The sequence below is a fragment of the Pholcus phalangioides genome, unplaced genomic scaffold (genome assembly GCF_987345545.1).
Source record: "Pholcus phalangioides strain wild (caught in Gottingen) unplaced genomic scaffold, Ppha-v1.0 ptg000024l_1, whole genome shotgun sequence".
NCBI classification, from domain to species: domain Eukaryota; kingdom Metazoa; phylum Arthropoda; class Arachnida; order Araneae; family Pholcidae; genus Pholcus; species Pholcus phalangioides.
The window spans coordinates 29,049,179-29,069,600 of record NW_028301616.1 but is presented as its reverse complement, the minus strand read 5'-3'; the positions used below and the strand labels follow the sequence as shown (position 1 = coordinate 29,069,600).

At 34.5% G+C, this 20,422-nt stretch overlaps 1 protein-coding gene across 3 annotated transcripts in view; it reads left to right on the top strand.

Annotated features, from left to right (window-relative positions):
- The window catches only part of Mctp (multiple C2 domain and transmembrane region protein), a 108,938-nt gene that overhangs the window by 18,869 nt on the left and 69,647 nt on the right, over window positions 1-20,422 (top strand). The window contains exon 1 of one of the 3 annotated variants that reach the window (XM_089251263.1): window positions 224-299. The exons of 1 other annotated variant lie outside the window; for it this stretch is intronic. In XM_089251263.1, the coding sequence (XP_089107389.1) occupies window positions 239-299 (61 nt within the window). In that variant the 5' untranslated portion in view covers window positions 224-238. Of the gene's footprint in view, window positions 1-223; window positions 300-2,226; window positions 2,308-20,422 lie in introns of those variants that run through there. One more of the 3 variants, XM_089251262.1, reaches the window with a different exon arrangement.

Genomic DNA, 20,422 nt, shown 5'->3' with positions numbered 1-20,422 from the left:
GTACTTTGTTCGACTGATATATGTCATGTCATTCATTCGCTGGGAAAAAAAGAAACAAGAGAAAGTAATCTGAATATATCAAGTCTCTTCTTGTGAGAGTTGTGTGTGTCTTTCGTTTTTATATTTATATCTGTATACATATAAATATATATATTCAAAGATCTCTCTCCCAACTTCTCGTCCCGTACGCGCTGGATGACGGCTTGCGGTGGATCCAAACTCGTCACGTTCTTACTGGATGGCTTCCAGAAACGTTCTTTCAGTTTTCAGGCGTAAGAAGGGTGCCAAAAAGAATGCTTGTAAGTGTTTTTTTTCCCACCCCCTCTATTTCTCTCTGTATACATCTTTATTATATAATTGTCAACTTTTCGGAAACTTTCACGAAGAAGTCTCACAGTTTCGTGGCGTAAGCGCTGCTTTGGGAGAAAAATATATTCAACTGCTTTTCAAGGATAAACTTTAACGTAGTTAGTATTTTTCCTTGTACACTAAAAACAAATATTTGCCAGAAAATATTCAAAGAATTCCGAATAATTAAAATAGAGTTTAATAAGAGTCAATAATACACGCGAGATAATGTTTATTTTCCCTTTCTTTGAGATATTTCTTTTTTTTGAGGTATCCGACTACCTTTATTGTCACTTTTCTATAAAATGGGACTTGAGGGAAATTTATTAACATTTTGAGATAGAGTGTGTCTCAAAATAGTAAAAAAAAGAATTTTGGACTACTTATGTGTGTTACCTGCTTATATCTCTTCGTTGAGACAGAGCTGCGGGCCATGCTCTGGTTAGGAGGAGAAGGACTACTTATGTCATTTTCCATGAAAAAAGTAATTTTTATGTCAAATTTTAAGCAAAATCCATGTAATGTTTGAAGCATGATTGAAAAAAGTTCTGTGAATGAAATGCTTTGTTATTTTCATAGTTCATTCAACTAGTGATAATGCAGGTTACGAACCAAAATTCAAAGGATTGTATAGTATGCTGATAAGTTACACCCAAATATGTGTTGATGACGTCTGAATTTTTGAAATTTCCATTTAAAATATCGTGTGCAAAACACTGTATTCGGACAAATGCATGTGATAGATCATAGATTTTGGTTTATTATCTTAACAATATATGACAAAATATCATATTAAAATTTTGTAATATGATGAAATCAATAGATCCCCCCCCCCCCACCTACATCTTACGGTTTGTACTACGGCATTAAGATGCTTCTTCGGTGGTAGGTAGCAGTATAGCATTTCTTACTACCATCGCTACAAACGCCAAAAGTTTCTTTTCTCATTTGATGCACATGTGTTTTCTCGCTTTGTTTTTTACGTGACGTGTACTTTGTTCAACGGATGTATCACATCAAACTGAGAATAAGAAGAAAGTAGGGCGAGAAAGTATTCTGAATATATCAAGTCTTTTCTGATGAGAGTTGTTTTTCGTTTTCATATTTATATCTGTACACATACAGGGTGTCCTATAAGTGCTAATGCGGCCTTTATATAATTATCTTATTAACGAGAGTCATAGAGGTGTAGTTTCAATTTAAAAAAACGCTCAGCAGGTGTTCAAAAATTACGCTGTACAAGTTTTGAGAGTGAAAATACAGTGTATAAAAAAAATAAAAAAAATCTAAATTTTATAAGGTTCCCGTGCCCTCTAACTTCCAATTAGAAAGTTGTTGCCTTGTCTCTCCTGATGCCAACCAAAACATTTCAATTTTTTAAGTGCATCATACATATTTCACTGAGATGATGTGTGGAATTTAAAGATCAGAGAAAAGTTGGGATAGGACAGCATCAGTGAGGGAAAGGAGCGTTGTCCGTTAGCTTTTGCTGTTCTTTCATAACTTTTCTCCGATTTCTGAATTCAAATGTATTAGCGAATATTGCACTTAGAAACATGAAATTTTTTTCCTGTTGGCTGAGGAGATACAGGGTAATAACGTTTTAACTGGAAGTTAGAGAACAAGGGGATCATATAAAAATTTAGATTTTTTATTTTGTGACACTGTATTTTCACTCTCAAAACTGGTACAGGGTAATTTCTGAAAGCCTTTTGAGCATTTTTTAAATTGAAACTATATCTCTACGAGCTGACGGTTGATGAGATAAAGGGGCAGCATTAGCAATTATAGGACAGCCTGCATGTAAATATATTTTCAAAGATCTCTCTCCCGACTTCTGACCCATAAGCGCTGGATGACGGTTTGCGGTGGATCCAAACTCGTCACGTTCTTACTGGATGGCTTCCAGAAACGTTTTTTCAGTTTTTAGGCGTAAGAAGGGTGCCAAAAAGAATGCTTGTAAGTGTGTGTGTGTGTTTCTCACCCCTCTCTTTCTCTCTGTATACATCTTTATTAAATAATTGTCAACTTTTCGAAAACTTTCTCACACAGTTTCTTAAGCACCGCATTGAGGAAGAAACAACAACAATAAAATTTTCAATGTAAGCACCGGCACTTTCAAGAATAAAGTTTAATGTAATTAGTTTGTTTTCTTTGTATTCTAAAAGAAAGTATTTGTCATAAAATATTGAAACCAATTCCGAATAATTGTAATGCAGTTCAGTAAGATTGAATGCTATACGATAAAACACATTGTTGAAAACAGATTTGGCTGAAAATGGTTGATTTGAAATTTATTATTGGAATCAATTTGTTTAGAGTGCATTATTGAAAATAATTGAAGACGTTGGGTGCAAGAACAAGATAGCTCCACTTTTCTAAGTTTTTCAGGATGGATAAAAAATACTTAAAGTTTTCCAAAATTTATCAATTTCGGGGTAAATTATTATTAATACCTTCCTCTATCACAGACCGGTTTTACTTTTCTACCATTTTGCCTGTTTTTTTTATTGAGAAAAATGGAATCGAGCTGTCTGGTTTTCTCCTCCCAAAACTGGAATTTTGTGGCCAGTAAAATCTTAGTAGATACCCAAAAACTTCTTATTAACACATTGAAACAAACTGTATGGTTACAATAAGTAACTTGTAATGAGTTTGGAGGGGAAAAAATCTAGAGAAAGATTTTAAAATAACCATGAAATTTCGACCATTTATTTAAAAGTACTTTACTCAAAATCACTTAAAAAACAACAGTTATTATTACACTGTTCATTGACTCACTCGAGCTGTCTTGTTTCTCACACCGTACGAGACACCAGTACAGTCCCTTTTCCTTTATATGCCTCTAGCTATTACTTGGATCTGTTTGTTTCTTGCACCCACGTCTTGAATTGCTGGTTTACAATTCACTGTTTGTAAAAGCTAGTTGGAAAGACACTATTTGCAGTTGAAAAAAATGTTATCTTAAAAAAAAAGTTGAAAAGAAGTCCTTGTATATGTTCGCACACATATAAGGAAACAATTATATTAAACAAGATTTGTATATACGTAAACTATTCTCACCATACAACGTTAAGAAAAACTGTTTCGAAAAAAAATATTAATAACAGAGAATACGGAAACACATTGTTAATAGAAGCTGTCTTAAAAGCTTCATTCCTAATATTTTTGTTGGAAACTTGTTTAAAAAGCACTGTTGTGTACAAATACAAAATCTAAAGAAACACCTGGAGAATTGCTCAACCATGTACTAGCTGAAAAAAAGATACAAAAATATATACGATATATACGATATATACGTATATACAGGGGGAGCCTATGTGTGTGAATAATAAGTATGGATCTTTGTGACTATATAAAAAAGAAGTAAAGAATCTTTGTGACGTGAACATTTTAATATAATTTGGAATTAGTGTAATTTTTTTTTGTTCAAAAAGAATGGTTTCGGGTGCTTTGTTTTTAAAGCACCGTTGAAGTGCTTAATTCAAAAGCATTGTTGAGATACTTGTTTAAGAAACCCTGTTGGGGATACTTTGTTTTAAATCCATGGGGGGTTTGGGGCACTTATTTAAAAAATCCCTGTTAAGGATACTTTGTTTGAAAAGCACTGTTGTGGATACGTTGTTTGAAAAGCACTGTTGGGGATACTTTGTTTGAAAAGCACTGTTGTGGATACTTTGTTCGAAAAGCACTGTTGTGGATACTATGTTTGAAAAGTACTGTTGTGTATACGTTGTTTGAAAAGCACTGTTGGGATACTTTGTTTCAAAAGCACTGTTGAGTATAGCCTGTTTAAAAAATGTTGAATGTAGCCTGTTTAAAAAGTGTTGAATGTAGTCCGTTCAAAAAAATGTTGAATGTAGTCAGTTCAACAGCCACTATTGAATATACGCCGTTCGAAAAGGCACTGTTGAATATACTCCATTCGAAAAGGCACTGTTGAATATAGACTGTTAGGAAAGCACTGTTGGAGAGTTTGTCTAAGAAAACTCTATAAACGCTTGTTTAAACGATGTTTTAAAACATTGTTGAAAATAGTTTGTTTAGAATGTTATCTTCGGAACACCCTTTTGGCACACCTTTCAGCTTGATTTTAACACAGTACTTATAAACGCTTTTTTTTATAGCAATTGCTAATGAAAACAACATTTTCAAAACATTGTTGATAAAAACTGTCTCAAAAAATTGTTGATAAAAACTGTCTCAAAAAATTGTTGATAAAAACTGTCTCAAAACATAATGAAAAAAAAAATTCTAAAAAAATTGTTAGCAAAAACTGTCTTGTCAACATTGCTTAAAATAATTTTATCGTTGAAAACAGATCGCTTCAAAAGTACCGTGGAAAATAGTCTGATTGAAAAGCACTGTTGAGTAAGATGATTGGCTGCAAAACCACGTATATACAAATCCAATTGAAAAAAATGAGAATATAGGGAGAAATGTATGTTTGATGTATTAAAATAAATGATACCTTGAAAAATAAACAGTGTAAATGAATAAAAGAAAGATATCTGTGATCTGAAGACTTGGAAATATATATTATTCACACCTTTACTCAAAATCAATATAGGATATTTAAAAAAAATATGTTGTAATCATTCACAAAATTAGAATAATCTGGATAGGCAAATAAAACTTTCAAAATATTAGAATATTTGTGAATATTTCATTTTGGTTGACGCTGAGGGTAAAATTAGCATAAACTTTTTTATTGCGCATGTGCTACTACTATAAATACCTGCTAGCAAGCAGGTTTTAGTTAGTTATACGTTGAAAATGGGCAGAAAGAAAGGCGTTCTGATTTCTACCAAACTTCTCTTAGTGAGGTTACGGGAAGAAGGCCTAGCTCAACAGGAAATTGCCCGAAAAGCAAGATGTTCTCAAGCAAGTGTAAGTAAAATTTTAAACAACAGTTGTTTTCAGAATAATCGTGGTAATAGTGCTCTTAAGTCAGCGACTACAAATTGTCAAGATAGACTGTTAAAGAAAATCGTGCAGAAAAACCACTTCAGAAGTTTGCGATTTTTTCACAGAAAGTGGAAAGAAATAGGAGTGACTGCATCATCCTCCACCGCACTCAGACGAATGCATAAATTTGACTTTAAATCGCGTGTGCCTAAGCAAAAGCCACTTCTCACTCCCAAGCGTAAACCTGCTAGAGTTCGATAGTTATAAAATAATGTTTATAAACACTTGTATAACATTGTTTATAAAAACTTGTACAACATTGTTTATAAAAGCTTGTCCTGACTCAGCCGAATATTTAACACACCATATATTTATTGAACATCGTGTTGGTGGTAGCAGGGAAACAAAGGAGCAAAATGGTCAAAATAATATGCACATATTTATGATATTACACACATGGTCACAATACACACGACCATTTTTCTACACGTCTGACGATATAAAAAAAAATGAAACAGATCGGAATAATAATAATTTCCAACAATCGAATGCATAGTAGTTGTTAGATTGTGGCCATAAGCGTAATTATCTAAAGCTAAATTGTTATAGCAACTAATTAACTTCGTGAACACGACATGCCAGCTTTACTATCGTGCTTATCAAGAATTTTGTATTCTGTAGCACGAGTCAGCTATTTGCGCGTTTATTTTTACATTCATACGGATAATGAATATTTATTAGCTCGGCAAAGAATCGCTCTTATTATTCAGGGAAACGACTTCCCTCGTTATTATAACATATTTTCGTTTGTTTGAATGAAATGTTTCGAATATGGCGTCGAGTTGTTTTCTTTTCTACTTTACATGATCCTGTTCCAAGAAACATTGAAATTCAAATGAAGGAACAAGTGAAGGTGGGTGTGGGTGTATTTTTCTTCGTTTTTTACAAATTCGTGTGGAAAATTTGGTCGTTTTTGCATATCGAAATCCGAACGGTATTTCTTTTTTTTAGGATTTTATCTTCTCTTTCGTATCTGAATAGGATTCTATCTTCTTTTTTTTCTTTCATTTCCGATAACAGAAGACAGGAAATAATTCTCTACAGTATCGATATCGATCCAATTCATAGTATATTGGTTCTTTCTGTATCGTTTTGGATTTCGTAAAAAGTTAGTTTTATTTCCGGCTTCTCTTATTTTTATGGTCAGAACTTGAAATTGAGGTAGGAGAAGAATAAAGTCATTTATTTTAAAGATCTCCATGCATATTTTTCTGTTACTTGATATTACTTTTCCGATACGAGAAATATTTTTTTACTTCATAGGAACGAAAAATTTGAATAATGTTCGATGGGATAACTTGACATATTTCGTTGTTGGTGTTTCTACCAATCTAAATGACATTACCAGGAAATATCACGGGAATTGACTGCTTCCTGTCGTGAGTCGGTGACTATGAAAATTGGGAAATGGGAGGATAAATTTTCATGATATTTTTATTGGGAGTACCAAGAACTACGGGTGCGTGTGTGTTTAAAGCCCTTAAAAACTTTAAAAATGATAAAAATGCAATTTCCTGATATAAATTGCCATCTTGTTTTTTTTTTCTTTGTTCATGATGCAGAAAAGCATAATTACAAAAATTGCATATTGGTTGCCCCCACCACTACCAACAAATACTCTCAAAGTACTCTGTAGAAATAATATTATTATAAAAGACTAAATGTGCTATAAATTCTCCAAATGAATGACTCATCTGAAACGTGTCCCATAAAATTGGGGAATTTGGATACTGTGTTTGCCAAGAAGTTAATCTTACGAAGGAGAAATGTTTTTGGTGCTGAAAAAAATTAGTTCACATTTTGTCGACAGAGGGTGCTGCATGATAGCAAATCGTAAAATTCCATTCCCTCAATCACTTCTGCATCCGAAACGCTCGTAAAGCTTCAGCCGGTGGTTCGTGGCCGAGGTAAAACAACTCACCAATAGTGCTTCATCCACCAACGTCAACATCGCAATGAAAACCTTATGTAAGCGCCAATGACAAGAAAATTCAGAAATGAACTGTGGATTGTACACTTGGCATTTTATAGGACTCTGATGTATGCTTATTTTTCCAGTGACTTGCTTTCATGCAGCACCCTCTGTTTCTATTTACGAAAATTGCAATTAATTTTTTCCCTTCACTAAAAAAATTCCCCTTGAGAATAACTTTTTCGCAAACGGCATTCAAAAATACCATTTCTTTCAATTTTTATGGATTTTTAAACTGTTGACTAATTTATGGGCCACTCTGTATGTGAATGATGTGGTTAATTAAACGAAGTCTTATTTTCCAAAGAAAATTTTGTTGCTGAAACTGTTTTAAAGAAATAACAGATTAGCATCGGAAGTCTTACGAGAATTCAATTCATTGGAAATCTCTAAACCTGTGCAGGTTTGCTAAAGATCGTGACGTGATTTCAATAAGCACCGATGTTTTAACACAGTCCCGTGCTAGGACAATACCTTCTAGATAGCTTCCTACATGCAATAGGACAGGAGGTTCTTGATCTTTTCTTAGCCGCGATCTAAAATAAATAACATGATCCACTTGGCGACCCACATGGGTTTTTTAAATTTAAAAATACTTATTAAATATTCCTAAATAATAAAATTCGACATCGATCCCATTGTTGCACCTTTGTTGAAGCTGTTTTACAGAAACAACCAGTTAGCATTATTAACAGATCCACCAAAATTCGATGCATTAGAAATCTTGAAGCACGAAAAAAGTTTCTCCACAGGTTATTGCATAGTTCCCAAACTTTCCATTCCATCGTGCAATCCTTCAGAAATTTTTTCATCTCATCGCCCCCCCCCCTCCCAACTCAAGTGAACCCATAGGATCCTATGTTAAATCCTTAATTTCTATTGCTTCCCCCCCCCCCCCGGACCATTCCATCGCCCACCGGGGGGGGGGGCGATATTTCCAACTTTGGGAAACACTAGGTTATTGGCTACAACTGGATATTTTCCGCATTTTCTCGTATTTGGGATCCTAATTTCCCCGTATTTTTCTCGCGGAAAAAAATATAGTCTGTCCAGTTTTTTTTTAAACACGAGGAGCTGCAATGCAATCTCACATGAACAGTTTCTTACTGTAATCGAAATATTCATACTTTATCTTTTAAACTAGTTGACACCCATCACTTATAAAAATCACGGATAATGTTATCATATGGCTATTGTTATCACTTTTCCGAAAAACGGCCAAATGTCATAATGGAAAAATTCGTAGTTATCGGGTCATCGAAAAATGGTTTTGCAATTTCTTTTTTTTAACCAAACTTGATTTTGTTCACTGTAAGTTACCGTTGTCAGGCGGCAAGACTATATAGGAGACTAGAAAGTGTTTTCTTCTCCCTCCATTACTGACAAACATTTCTGTACTTAATGTCGTAATCTGTCCGTAGTGTTCACTCTGACCCATGTACGTGTGGAGATGTTTTTGTAATGACCTTATAGTGAAGGCAAATGCATGACAGAAAAAAAAGTTGACCAGATTCAAATTTCTTTTTCCGAGAGACTTATTGGAAAAAGTCTCTTGGGGATCAAGGGAATCTATGTCTCAAGGGATCTATGAAACATATTGTACATAAAAAACATCACGATTCGTAGTATACATTAGACAGTTTTATTCTAACACCTCACGATAGCTGAATAACACAAATGCAGGATTTCAGCTTACTGGGGGTGGGGGGGGGGAAGTAGTTCCGTTTTAGTATAAAAAAAAAAAGAAGTATATTGAACATTTTGCAACCAAGTTATGTAGGAAAAAAAACCAATTGTCTAGTTTTACCAACATTCATTTACCATACGTTCCATTCGACCAAACGGGATCTACGGTAATCGTACTTGCAAACGGGATTTATTTCTGGTATAGTTATCATTTGGCTATTGTTATCGAAAACCCCGAGTCCCAGTGTGATCACATTAAGCGGCGTGTATTTTTAGAGATACCTCGCTGCGAGTTTTGCCTATGGTGGCTTCGTGGTATTTTTTGTCACATGTGAATGAAAATATGTGCATATTGAGTTGGGAATCCCGATTTCGAGTCCATAGAATTCGGAAGCGAAAATATTATAGGAAGAACCTGGTTATATTTTATATACGATTTGTGATCTCACATCAACGGATTACCTTAGGATTACCTTAGGGATGAATTATAAGCCAATGTGTGCCGATAAACTGGAGCTGAAAATCCGGTGATCGGATCAGTATGCGTAGCAGTTTTCTCCTAACGTGATTTTTTTTTATGCTATGTTCCCAGATGCATCTTTATTTACTCTGCGGGTGAATAATTTCCATAGAAATTGTCCGAAAACATTTGCTGGTGACGTGAAGATTTATACGGAAAGCTTTGAATTTTCTTATTTGAATTGCAAAGTTTCTCATATCTTATTCGACAACATGTACAGGGTTGGGGAAAAGTAAGTAAACACAAAACACGTTGATGTTGAAATGTAAATGGGCTAGAGAGCGTGCATAAGAATAATACCATGTCTAAACATCAACTGATGAATTTCATTAGTTTCCAAATTTTTTTCTGAAATGCAATAAACAAATAAAAATACTAAATAAATAAATACAAGTACAAATACAATGCTGCAACAGGCAAAATGCTAAACGAGGTGGCTGAGAAAAAGATGCCCATAATAAATATGGATGTCTTATATTTTTTAAAAATACAGCAACCCAATTAAAAATGCAATTGCAAACAATATATATACATGATGAAATATTATACTATGATAAAAATTATACAATGCCCATAAATAATACTTATGGTTGTCTTATTCTAAGTATGGATAGCTTCTCGATTTACCCCAACATGTTTACCGTATTTCTTTTTGAACGTGTCAATTGTGTTATAATTTACTACTTCCGGGGGTAAGCTATTCCATTTATTAACAACCCTATTAGAGAAAATTCCCCGCGACACCATAACCTCGCATTGTCCCTTACCAATCGATACTGGTGTCCCCTTGTAAAAGCAGTCGATTGACGGTGTACTAAAAGTTCATGGTCCATCCTAACCAACCCTCTGAAAATTTTGAGCACTTCGATCATGTCTCTCCAATACCTGCGTTCATCCAATGTAAACATATTCAAAAAATGAAGTCTCTCTTCATAACTCAAGCTCCATATGCCAATACGGACACGCGTAGCTCTTCTCTGCACCCCTTCAACGAAGTCAATGTCTCTCTGTGGGTATGGTCTCCAAAATCTCACAGCATACTCCAGCTAGGACGAACTAAGCGGAAGAATGACTCTAGGAGAACGCGAAAAGACCTTTTTAAAAATGAGACCGAAGCATTCTATTCGATTTTTTGCTCACCGCTGAGCAATGTTTAGAAAACCTAAGCCGCTCGTCCATGAGAATTCCCAAATCGGTGGACCTAGTTGCATCCAGGATAGTGACACCATTCAACTCGTAAGAGAACCGTGGGTTGTTTGAACCAAAATGAGCGACCATGCACTTGTCAACGATAAACGTCATGCTCAGCCACAAATTTGAACGTCAGTCAGTAATTTTACTTCATGATTTAAAGATTCACTAAGAAGGAGTTTTTCAAAATTCGACCCCTAAGGGGGGGGGGGGTTATAGGGCGTTCAAAGATTTTATAGAGAAACCATGCCGCGCCGAAACAGCTGAAGCTATAAATGTGAAATTCGGTCAGTATTATATTTTATAATATAGAGACTCGCTGAGACGGGATTCCTCAAAACTCATCCATCAAGGTTCGTTATGAGGGGTTCGACTGTTATATGGGGGAATCATCGCCAAGCAATTTTCAGATTACTAAATCCACGAGGGCTGGATATCACCGATTTGGGAATTCTCATGGACGAGGGGCTTAGGTTTTCTAAACATAGTTCAGCGGTGGCCGAAAAAACGAATAGAGTGTTAGGTCTCATTTTCAAAAAGGTCTCTTCGCGTTCTCCTAAAGTCATTCTTCCGCTTTTCCGAGGTTAGTTCGTCTTGGACTGGAATATGCTGTGAGGTTTTGGAGACCATACCTATAGAGGGACATAGACTTGGTTGAAGGGGTGCAGAGAAGAGCTACGCGTGTCCTTATTGGCACAAGGTTATGGCTTGAGTTACGAAGAGAGACTTCATTTTTTGAATATGTTTACATTGGGTGAACGCAGGTGTCGGGGAGACATGATCGAAGTGTTCAAAATTTTCAGAGGGTTGGATAGGATGTACCATGAATTATTAGTACACCGTCAGCCACGGATAACAGCTACATAAATGAAAATAAAATAAATAAATTTAAAAAAATTGAAAAATTTCTAGAAATTCTGAAAACCTATGACTTGTTGGAGCTTTTAATGCAATTCGCCATTTTTTGGCTTAACATAATAAAATAATTACTAAGGTGAAACTCTGTCTTAACGACATCGAATATTCCACGAAATTTTGACGTTATAACCAAAGTTGATGTTTTCAAGACCTTTTTTTGAACGAAAAATCAGAGGCAAGCAAATACTTTGCGCAAAGTTTTTATTTCTTTATGATTAGGGGTGACCAATTTGAACGAGAAAAATACTGGAAATACGGATTATTGACATGGGACATCACTGGTTCTCGCCCAAACATGTTACCAAATGTCGACGAAATTACTAAATACAGTATTGTTTATAAATTATCCTTGGCGAGAAAAAAATGCTACAGTAAGTCTGCTAAAATGTATTTCACGCAAAAGAAACTTGACAAATATGTAAGATTAATATTTTCAGTCATATTAGTTGACACAATTATCATGTAATTTGTAATTATAAATTTTCGTTCCTCATTTTAGTAAAGATCGGGAATTAAAAGAAGATTCATCAAAAAAACTGGTCATCTTTTTAATAAAAAAAATAGTGGGGAAGGGCAAAATATATGGAATGTTCCATATAGTAATCTTGTCAATGAGCAAATCGTAACATTAAACATGGAACAAATCTTTTTTTAGATATCAGTTTATCGAGATCAGCTATACATTTTCGGAATTTCTTCGTTGAAACGGAAACAAAAGTGACAAAAAATTTGTCTTCATATCCAAGGTGGTTGCTTTTCATCAACATTATAAGCAAGGTTCATTAAGATTATTCTCTGTGGGAATCAGTCCGGGCCGCCACTTATTTAAGTTACAGCAGAGGTGTCGTTACAACTGAGTTTGACTGGATTTTCTGTGCAAATACAACAAGAAATTTAAAAAAAAAATCAAATTGCCTTGCGGTGTGCACTAAAATTCCTATCATGAATATACAAGAGAATTGGACTAAAATTCCATTTACATATTAAAAATGAATGAAAACTCAACCAATCAACATCAAAAGTGCGTTTTGCACTTATGTCGTAGAGCTCTTATTTTGATAAATTAACTGAATAGTTTTATAAATCTCATTCACAGATGGTGCTATATCAGGAAAAACTCGACATAACGCATAAAATATGATGGAAATAGTCTAGATGGTGCAACAGATCAATCAGGTAATTCCTGGTCGATGTATTTGTACGAGATGGACCCCTGTTATGGCTATCTCGGTCTCCAGATTAACCCCCTCTCCCCCGTGATATATTCTTATGGGATATGTCAAAAACAAGGTTTGTTACACCCGATGTGTAACGAACATCAAGGAACTGAAGACAAGAATCACTGAAGTGATCGAGACTCTTCCGTGATCGATGATAGCAGATACGTGGGTAGAAATTGAGTATCGATGTACCTGAAGATTCAATGGGTGCTCCTATTGAAATGTGATAGTTTTATGTGACGTAAATTCGAGACAAACGTTAACCCATTTATGTGCCAAAACGCTATTATTTAACTTAAAAAAAAACAATTGCATAAAAATGATAACATGAGTAAAATATGGAAGAAAAAATTATTTTGGAAAATTTTTTATTAAATTATTAATTATTAGTTAATTGGTCACTATTTATTAAAATTTTAAGGTATTTTTATTGAGTTTTTTGGAATATTTTATAGCAGTCTGTTCAAAATTTAAGTACAACAATTGAAACCGAAAATTCTACTGCTTAATTAGAAATCAAAACAAGCGTCTCAATAGTAACATGGGACAATTATAAATTATGGTATAATTATGTGTCGTATTTTATGTGTTATGGATAGTTTTTGCGTGATACAGTGACACCTGCGAGTGAAATTTTGAATTTTTAAAAAAAAAATTTATCAACGAAAGCTTCTTACCATGATACGTACAGGGTGTCCCATCAATTCGTAAATAGTAAATTTCATAAAAATAGAAGGAATTGCTGTATTCGAATGCGTTTTGCGGAAATGTTATTCTCACGAAGTGGACTTATTTTTGGTGCAGGAAGCAAACAAAACAAAAAAAAAAAAAAAGATTAGTTCAAATTTTTGTTGATAGAGGGAGGGGGAAACTAGTCCGCGGCAGGAGTAATTCGTTCGAATTTTTTTTCAGTGTCCTAAACGTTCACAAATCTTCAGCCAACGATTTTTGGCTGAGAGTTCACCAATGTCAATATCACAATAAACACCTTATGGTAGCGCCAACAACAGGAAAATTCACAAATTATCTGTTAATCGTACACCCTGCATTTTATAGGACTCAGATTTCTATATTTCCAGTGATTTACTTCTGCGTAGCATGCTCTATCGACAAAAAATTTTAACTAATTTCTTTACCGTACGAGGAGAAAAAAAAATCCCACTTCGTGAAAACAACTTCGCAAATTCGTATTCAAATATACCAACTCCTTCAATTTTTATGAATTTTTGTACCATTTACAAATTTCAGTTCAAACCGAAATTATAAAAAAATTATAAAAATTAATAAAAAAAATCATCCAGTTGACATTTTGCCACATCATATGGTCAATTGGATGATTATTTTATTAATTTTTAAATTGCGTCATGAACTTTTCACCTATCCCGTGTGCATATATTTTTGTATTTACATATCACTCCGATATTTCAACAGAACTTCAATATAAAAAAAAACAACAACCAGGAGTCAGCAGTAAGAAATTTCATTACAATCCAGAAACCAGACATTCGAAGTAATTTGAACTTATATACCAGACATTTTAAATAACATTTGAGCGGGGAAAAATCCGATTCATAATGGGTAATTGCAAAATTAATCGAAAAACCGATTTCCCGATAGCAGTTACTCAGGAGAAATAATTCCCAACCGTAACTCACCTATTGAGATATCGTAAATGGTAACAAATTGTAAGAAAGACGACAGTTAAATGAAATCGATTTCCGTCTGTGAAAACAAGGAAAAAAAAAAAAAGATTGGTGGACACATATTTCGGTTCCGCTGCCAATAACGGTACCAGAAGAACCCGTTCTTAGCCTTAATAGTTTTTGTAACAATATAATTGAAGCTATTTCTTTCTTTTCGGAAAAAATGAGGTTTCAGAATACGATTTTTAGTTTCGTGACTAAAGACTTTCTTCCAATCAAGTCTGTAAATGTGGTTTCACTGCACGCTTATCTTCCTTGTCGTGAAGCAAACTTCACGTCATCTGTCACGAAATTTGTCGAAGATGTTTGTGATGCCGTGTTCCCTCAAAACTTCTTTCAGCCATGCAAATTTTTTCCTTGGGAAAATGTAGGATACGGAACAGTTATATTCACAGTTTACAATCAGTATATCTTTTTTTTTTTTTTTCAAAAATTTTGAAGGGGAAAAAACTGGAGAAGGCTGTGTCATAAACACGGCCGCAAGTTCTGACGTAAATACTTTTTTTTTTGTGTCTTGAATCTCATTTTAGGCATTACCATCGGCTTTGTCTTTGGAATAACTAACAAACGACACCAATGTCATCTATTTTCGTTGTGAACCGCTCAAGATATAGTTTTGTTACGAATCATAAAAATTTGTAACGAAACCGACCAGCGGGTCTGGTACCCAGACGGGAAGAGATGATACCATCTTTTTGACGTGCGTTTCGTATTTTTTGAGATATAGTGGAAAACAATTTTTTACGAATCAAGGCCGTGTGCCTGGTGACCAGACGGGAAGAGATATTGATACTGGAGTAATATCATAGGGTGCACCTTTGCTATGTGAATTCTGACGATACCATTGCTTTTGACTTGCGTTGCGTACTTTTTGAGATAAAAGCGTTTAAAGAATTTCGTCACGCAAGTTTTTGCAAATGCATATATAGAGAGACATATTCTCTCTCGTCAAAAAAAAAAAAAATCCGGAAAATGTCTCGTGAACCAGTATCAGAAACACTTCTCTTATGCAATGTTAATAAAAACTGTCAAAAAACATTGTTGAATTTGTCTGAAAGAGAGCTGGTGATAGATGGTTGTTTCAAAAGCACCAAATAACATGAACATATACTTGAAAATAGTCTGTTCAAAAAGAAATGTTTAAAATAGTCATAATCAGTATAAACAACACTACTGAAAATAGTCTGTTTAAAAAAAAACTGTTGAAAATAGTTCGTTTGCAAAAACGCTATTGATAATTGTCTGTTTGAAAAACACTTGAAAATTCAACAAACTGATAGTCCCAAATCACTTCGTTGAGTTGCCTGCGACCTATTTTCAAACCAACGAAGTGGCCTGTACTCTTCTAAAGGTTGAGCACCCTTGCCGTATACAGTCCTAATCGTGTTGAGAATAATTACTTGAAACGCTAACAGGAGGTCCTCGATTGTTTCTAGTATTATCAGCGGGATTTGATTACTCGAATTATCATTAATCCGTAAACGGTCGGTTCGAACGTGACGTTGGCCAACGCCGCAGAGATTACATCATTATGAATGGTTTACGCGGATAAATGGGATGTTTGCCAAACGAACTTTCACTAATTTCCACAAAACAAGTCGTGGGAAAGTCGATTTGTTACTTCCCGATGCGATGTGCTTTTCATCCTCTCTTCTCATTGTTAAAGAGAAGTCGATTTCTTTTTTATCCTGAAAAATCCCATTCATCAAAACCTTGGGCAAAATACCGCATGAGCACATGCCTCATTCTATCTCTTCTTAATCAGAAAAGTTTGAAATACTGATGGAAAGGTTTTGAAATATTTTCCTCGTGGAATGTCTCGGGCGAAAATTCCTTCGCATTAGTCAATAGTTCTAACCAAGTGTGGGAAAATAGTCTTTTAAATGAGTTTTCGCTCTGAAATATCGGAGAGTTTCATAAAACGTTTTTAATTACTTGAAGCTGTGCAAAAAGTCCTCGCTTTTATGCGAAAGGGAATTGCGTAAAAAATATCTGGTCTTAGAGGGAATGATGACGTTTTAAAAGCAAGGGTGGTGTTCAACCTTTAGGTGAGGGCTGGCCTCTTAATTAAAGCGCCGCGTATTATTTGAGTGATACGAAAATGTACCGAAGGTCACTTGAATGATCTAGAACTGTGGTGCTTAATTGATCTGTAAATGCGCCACGTGTTGCTTAAGTGCTCTGGAACTGTACTGCGGTGATCTGAAAATATGCTGCGGGTCACTAAAGTGGCATGTTATTGTGCCACGGGATACTTAAGGGGACTTGATACCTTCAACATGGTGAAACACTATGCCCAAGCTATATTTAATGTATTTTTTGGAAAATTTGCAAAAAATATAGGTACATAAGATATGTAAAACTTTTTACCAGCATAGGATAGTACATACAATCAAGAACATGCGTAAAAAATTTGATATAAATCAATAGTTTAATACTATTTTTAACGATATTTCTATTAGAGCATGGTGTGTTTCACCATGTTAAAGGTATCAAGTCCCCTTAAGTAATCTGAAACTGTGCCGCGATCCACTTAAGTGCTCTGGAACTCTACCACAGGTCACTTAAGTGCTCTGGAACTCTACCACAGGTCACTTAAGTGCTCTGGAACTCTACCACAGGTCACTTAAGTGCTCTGGAACTCTACCACAGGTCACTTAAGTGCTCTGGAACTCTACCACAGGTCACTTAAGTGCTCTGGAACTCTACCACAGGTCACTTAAGTGCTCTGGAACTCTACCACAGGTCACTTAAGTGCTCTGGAACTCTACCACAGGTCATTCAAGTGACAATGTCATTCTGACAATGAGCAGCGAGCCATTTAGGCCACCCCTCACCTTGAAGCGGGTATGTAGTAAAAATCAGCTTTTATATCATCAAACGTTCTTCGTATATAGAGGTATGTGTCTAATTTAAAAACATGCTCAAAATATGTTCAAATCACTATGCACCAGTTCCAAGAGTGAAAATACAGGGTGCCAAAAAATAAAAATAAAAACTAAATTTTTTTTATAAGGTCCCTTTGTTGTCCAACTTCCAATTAGAAAGTTATTGCCCTTGAGGCCAACAAAAAAATTTCCATGTCTCTAAGTGCAATATTCACTGAGATATGTTTTGGAATCAAAATCGGAGAAATGTTTGAAAAGAACAGCTCAAATGAGGAAAAGAAGCGTTGTCCGTTAGTGTATGCTGTTCTTTCCCAAATTTACTCCAGTTTTTTAGTTGAAATATCTCAGCAGATATCGCATTTAGAAACGTGGAATTTTTTTTTTATGTTCTCAGAAAAGACTGAGCAACAACTTCCTATTTGGAAGTTAGGGGACAGAAGGTCCGTATAAAAATCTGAAGTTTTAATTTTGTGGCACTATATTTTTACCTTCAAAACTGGTACTGCAGGGAGATTTCTGAACATATTGTTCCAGGTAATGTCCCTCACAGGCATTCGAGATGACAAAGCATGAAGCGATTAGAAGACAACACAGATTTATTTCACAGAACAGCTATTTATACGTGTTCGCAAGCAGAGATTTTGACGTAACACTCTCTAAAAACAGAGAGCGACTTCTCTAACCTAAAGGAGATCTCTCTTGACAAAACTCAACAAAGCTTGTCCTAGTTCTCTTCTGGGAAAAAAGAAATCTTCCACGATTCTCGCGATATCGTTACACTTCTCTTGGCGCTATGACATTGCCAAATCATCGGAGCTGTCACCAGTTTGTTGCCAACTTGGCGATATTTACAGAGAAATGCCTAATTTTCATTTTTACATAAGATAATGACTATTTACAGATGAGAATGACATAATAAATGATAAATAAGGCCTATTTACATAATTTTCGTCATAATATATTGCGCATTTTTTTAAATCAGCATCAGTTTATGTCTCTGGACTTCTTTCTGTGAAATAAAACTTCAAAAATGTTATTTTTTCCCTGCTTTTAAATATCTAAAAAATTAGAAACATGTTAATATTGAACTCATTAATGTTATCGAGATCGATATCAATTTCTAATTAGCATAAACATTTTTCTCGCTTGGATAGATCTCTCTGTCGCTCGCTCTTCCGCAACATTTGACATGATTGAAATCTTTTCCGCTTCCCGGTTGATCGATTTTTCCCATTTCTTTCTCCTATAAATTATTAACTAGAGAGATGTCCAATTTTTCTTCTGTAACAAGTTTATATATTTAGTGTCTTTATACACTTTTGATGTTTTTGTTATATCACGAAATATTTCTCGGAGAGATAAAAAGATCTACCGTGTGTTGGACTTGCTTTAATTAATCAGAATATCAGATCACACTAGGAGCGATTCTTGAAGTTGAGAAACCACGGAACACTAACGGCAGTTTTAGTTTCCATCTCCTTTGAAAGCAAAATAAAAATGATTTTTAGTGATGGTTTAAAGATTGTTTCCTCAATGACTCTGAAGTCATTGAGGAAATAATCACAATTAGTGTAGATACACTAAAAGAACAGCTACGTACGGTTGTAAACAAGTCCTGTTTTTCCAATGCTAATAAACCTTCTTGAAATGTGACACTATTTCCTTCATTTCAATATAAGTAGTGTTCGCAAAGTTTGTTTTATCGCTTTCTGCATTGAAAATCACAATTATTTCCGAACTTGAGGTATCCGACTACGTTTAAAACATTTTTTAAATTGAAAATATATTTTTTTTAAATTTTCATTTTTTATGAAATCCCCATTTTTTGTGATTCCTAAACAGGCCTTGTTATGTTTATATGCTACTTAAAACCAAAGTTATGCAAACTGTAGTGTTGAGTTTTTGTATCAAGTAATATTTGAATAAAAACTTTAAACACGTTTTACAAAGAATGTTACTTTTGACATTTTACTGAGTTTAAAACATTTCTAAAAATTTGTCGATAATATCATTAAAGAATTTTAGCATAATATTTGCGCCATATTGTTAAGGTTATGATAAAAATCTGATAAAGTCTAGCACATGTATTTTTCTAATTATACTTTTTTATAAACGATATGCTAAAGGAAATTAAAAAAAAGAAAGAAAAAGAATCAGACGCACATCAACAAATTTAGGTGTAACTTATGAGCTTACCATACAATACTATATATATATAGTCTAAAATTTATTATCACTTTCGTTATTTTTGAGACACTTTCTATCAAAAAATGTTGTTAAAGTTCACTCCAGCACCATTTTATAGAAAAGTGTTAAGGAAGAAAGTCCGTTGCCCCTTAAGAGTACGCACCTAGTGAATTTTCGATTACAAAAACGAAACCCGAAGAGAAAAAAAAAATTCCCAGAAATTCTACAAAACGCAGTTTGTTAAATCAAATCAGAAATAATTGGCGTATATTCGAAAAATAATTCAGAGTACAAGAAATGAAAGCAAACACACACAGTAGCTTTCAAAACAAAAATGAGTTATAATTTTTTACAAAAAAAATGGCAAATGCGTAATATTTGTTATATATTACACAATGCGTTATATAACACATTGTGTGATGCAAAGAGTACGACGCACCTAGAGATTTAATTCATAGTATTGTAGTCCCAAACAAATGCACCTCGTACCTTCTTAACTAGACCGTCCCTCATGCCACCATTCCTTATTATATATTCCACACTCTTCGTCGTAGGATTGTTCACAGGCTGGGCAGATGAACCTCTTATACACTATATAGTCAAATTTGTTGAAAGAATTGGTTTTTTAATCGAGTTCCGAAAGCTTTTCCCAGTGATTTCAAGTTTTTTTAAATGCAATTACCCTTTTGCTGCCTTTTATGGGTTTGATCCTCCTTGGCTTTCCTCACTTCTAGATTTCACTCCTTTTTAAGAGAGAAAACTAGCTCCACAGTTATGTATTGTTTTTTTAAATCACTCATAGATAGCAACGCGCCCTAATA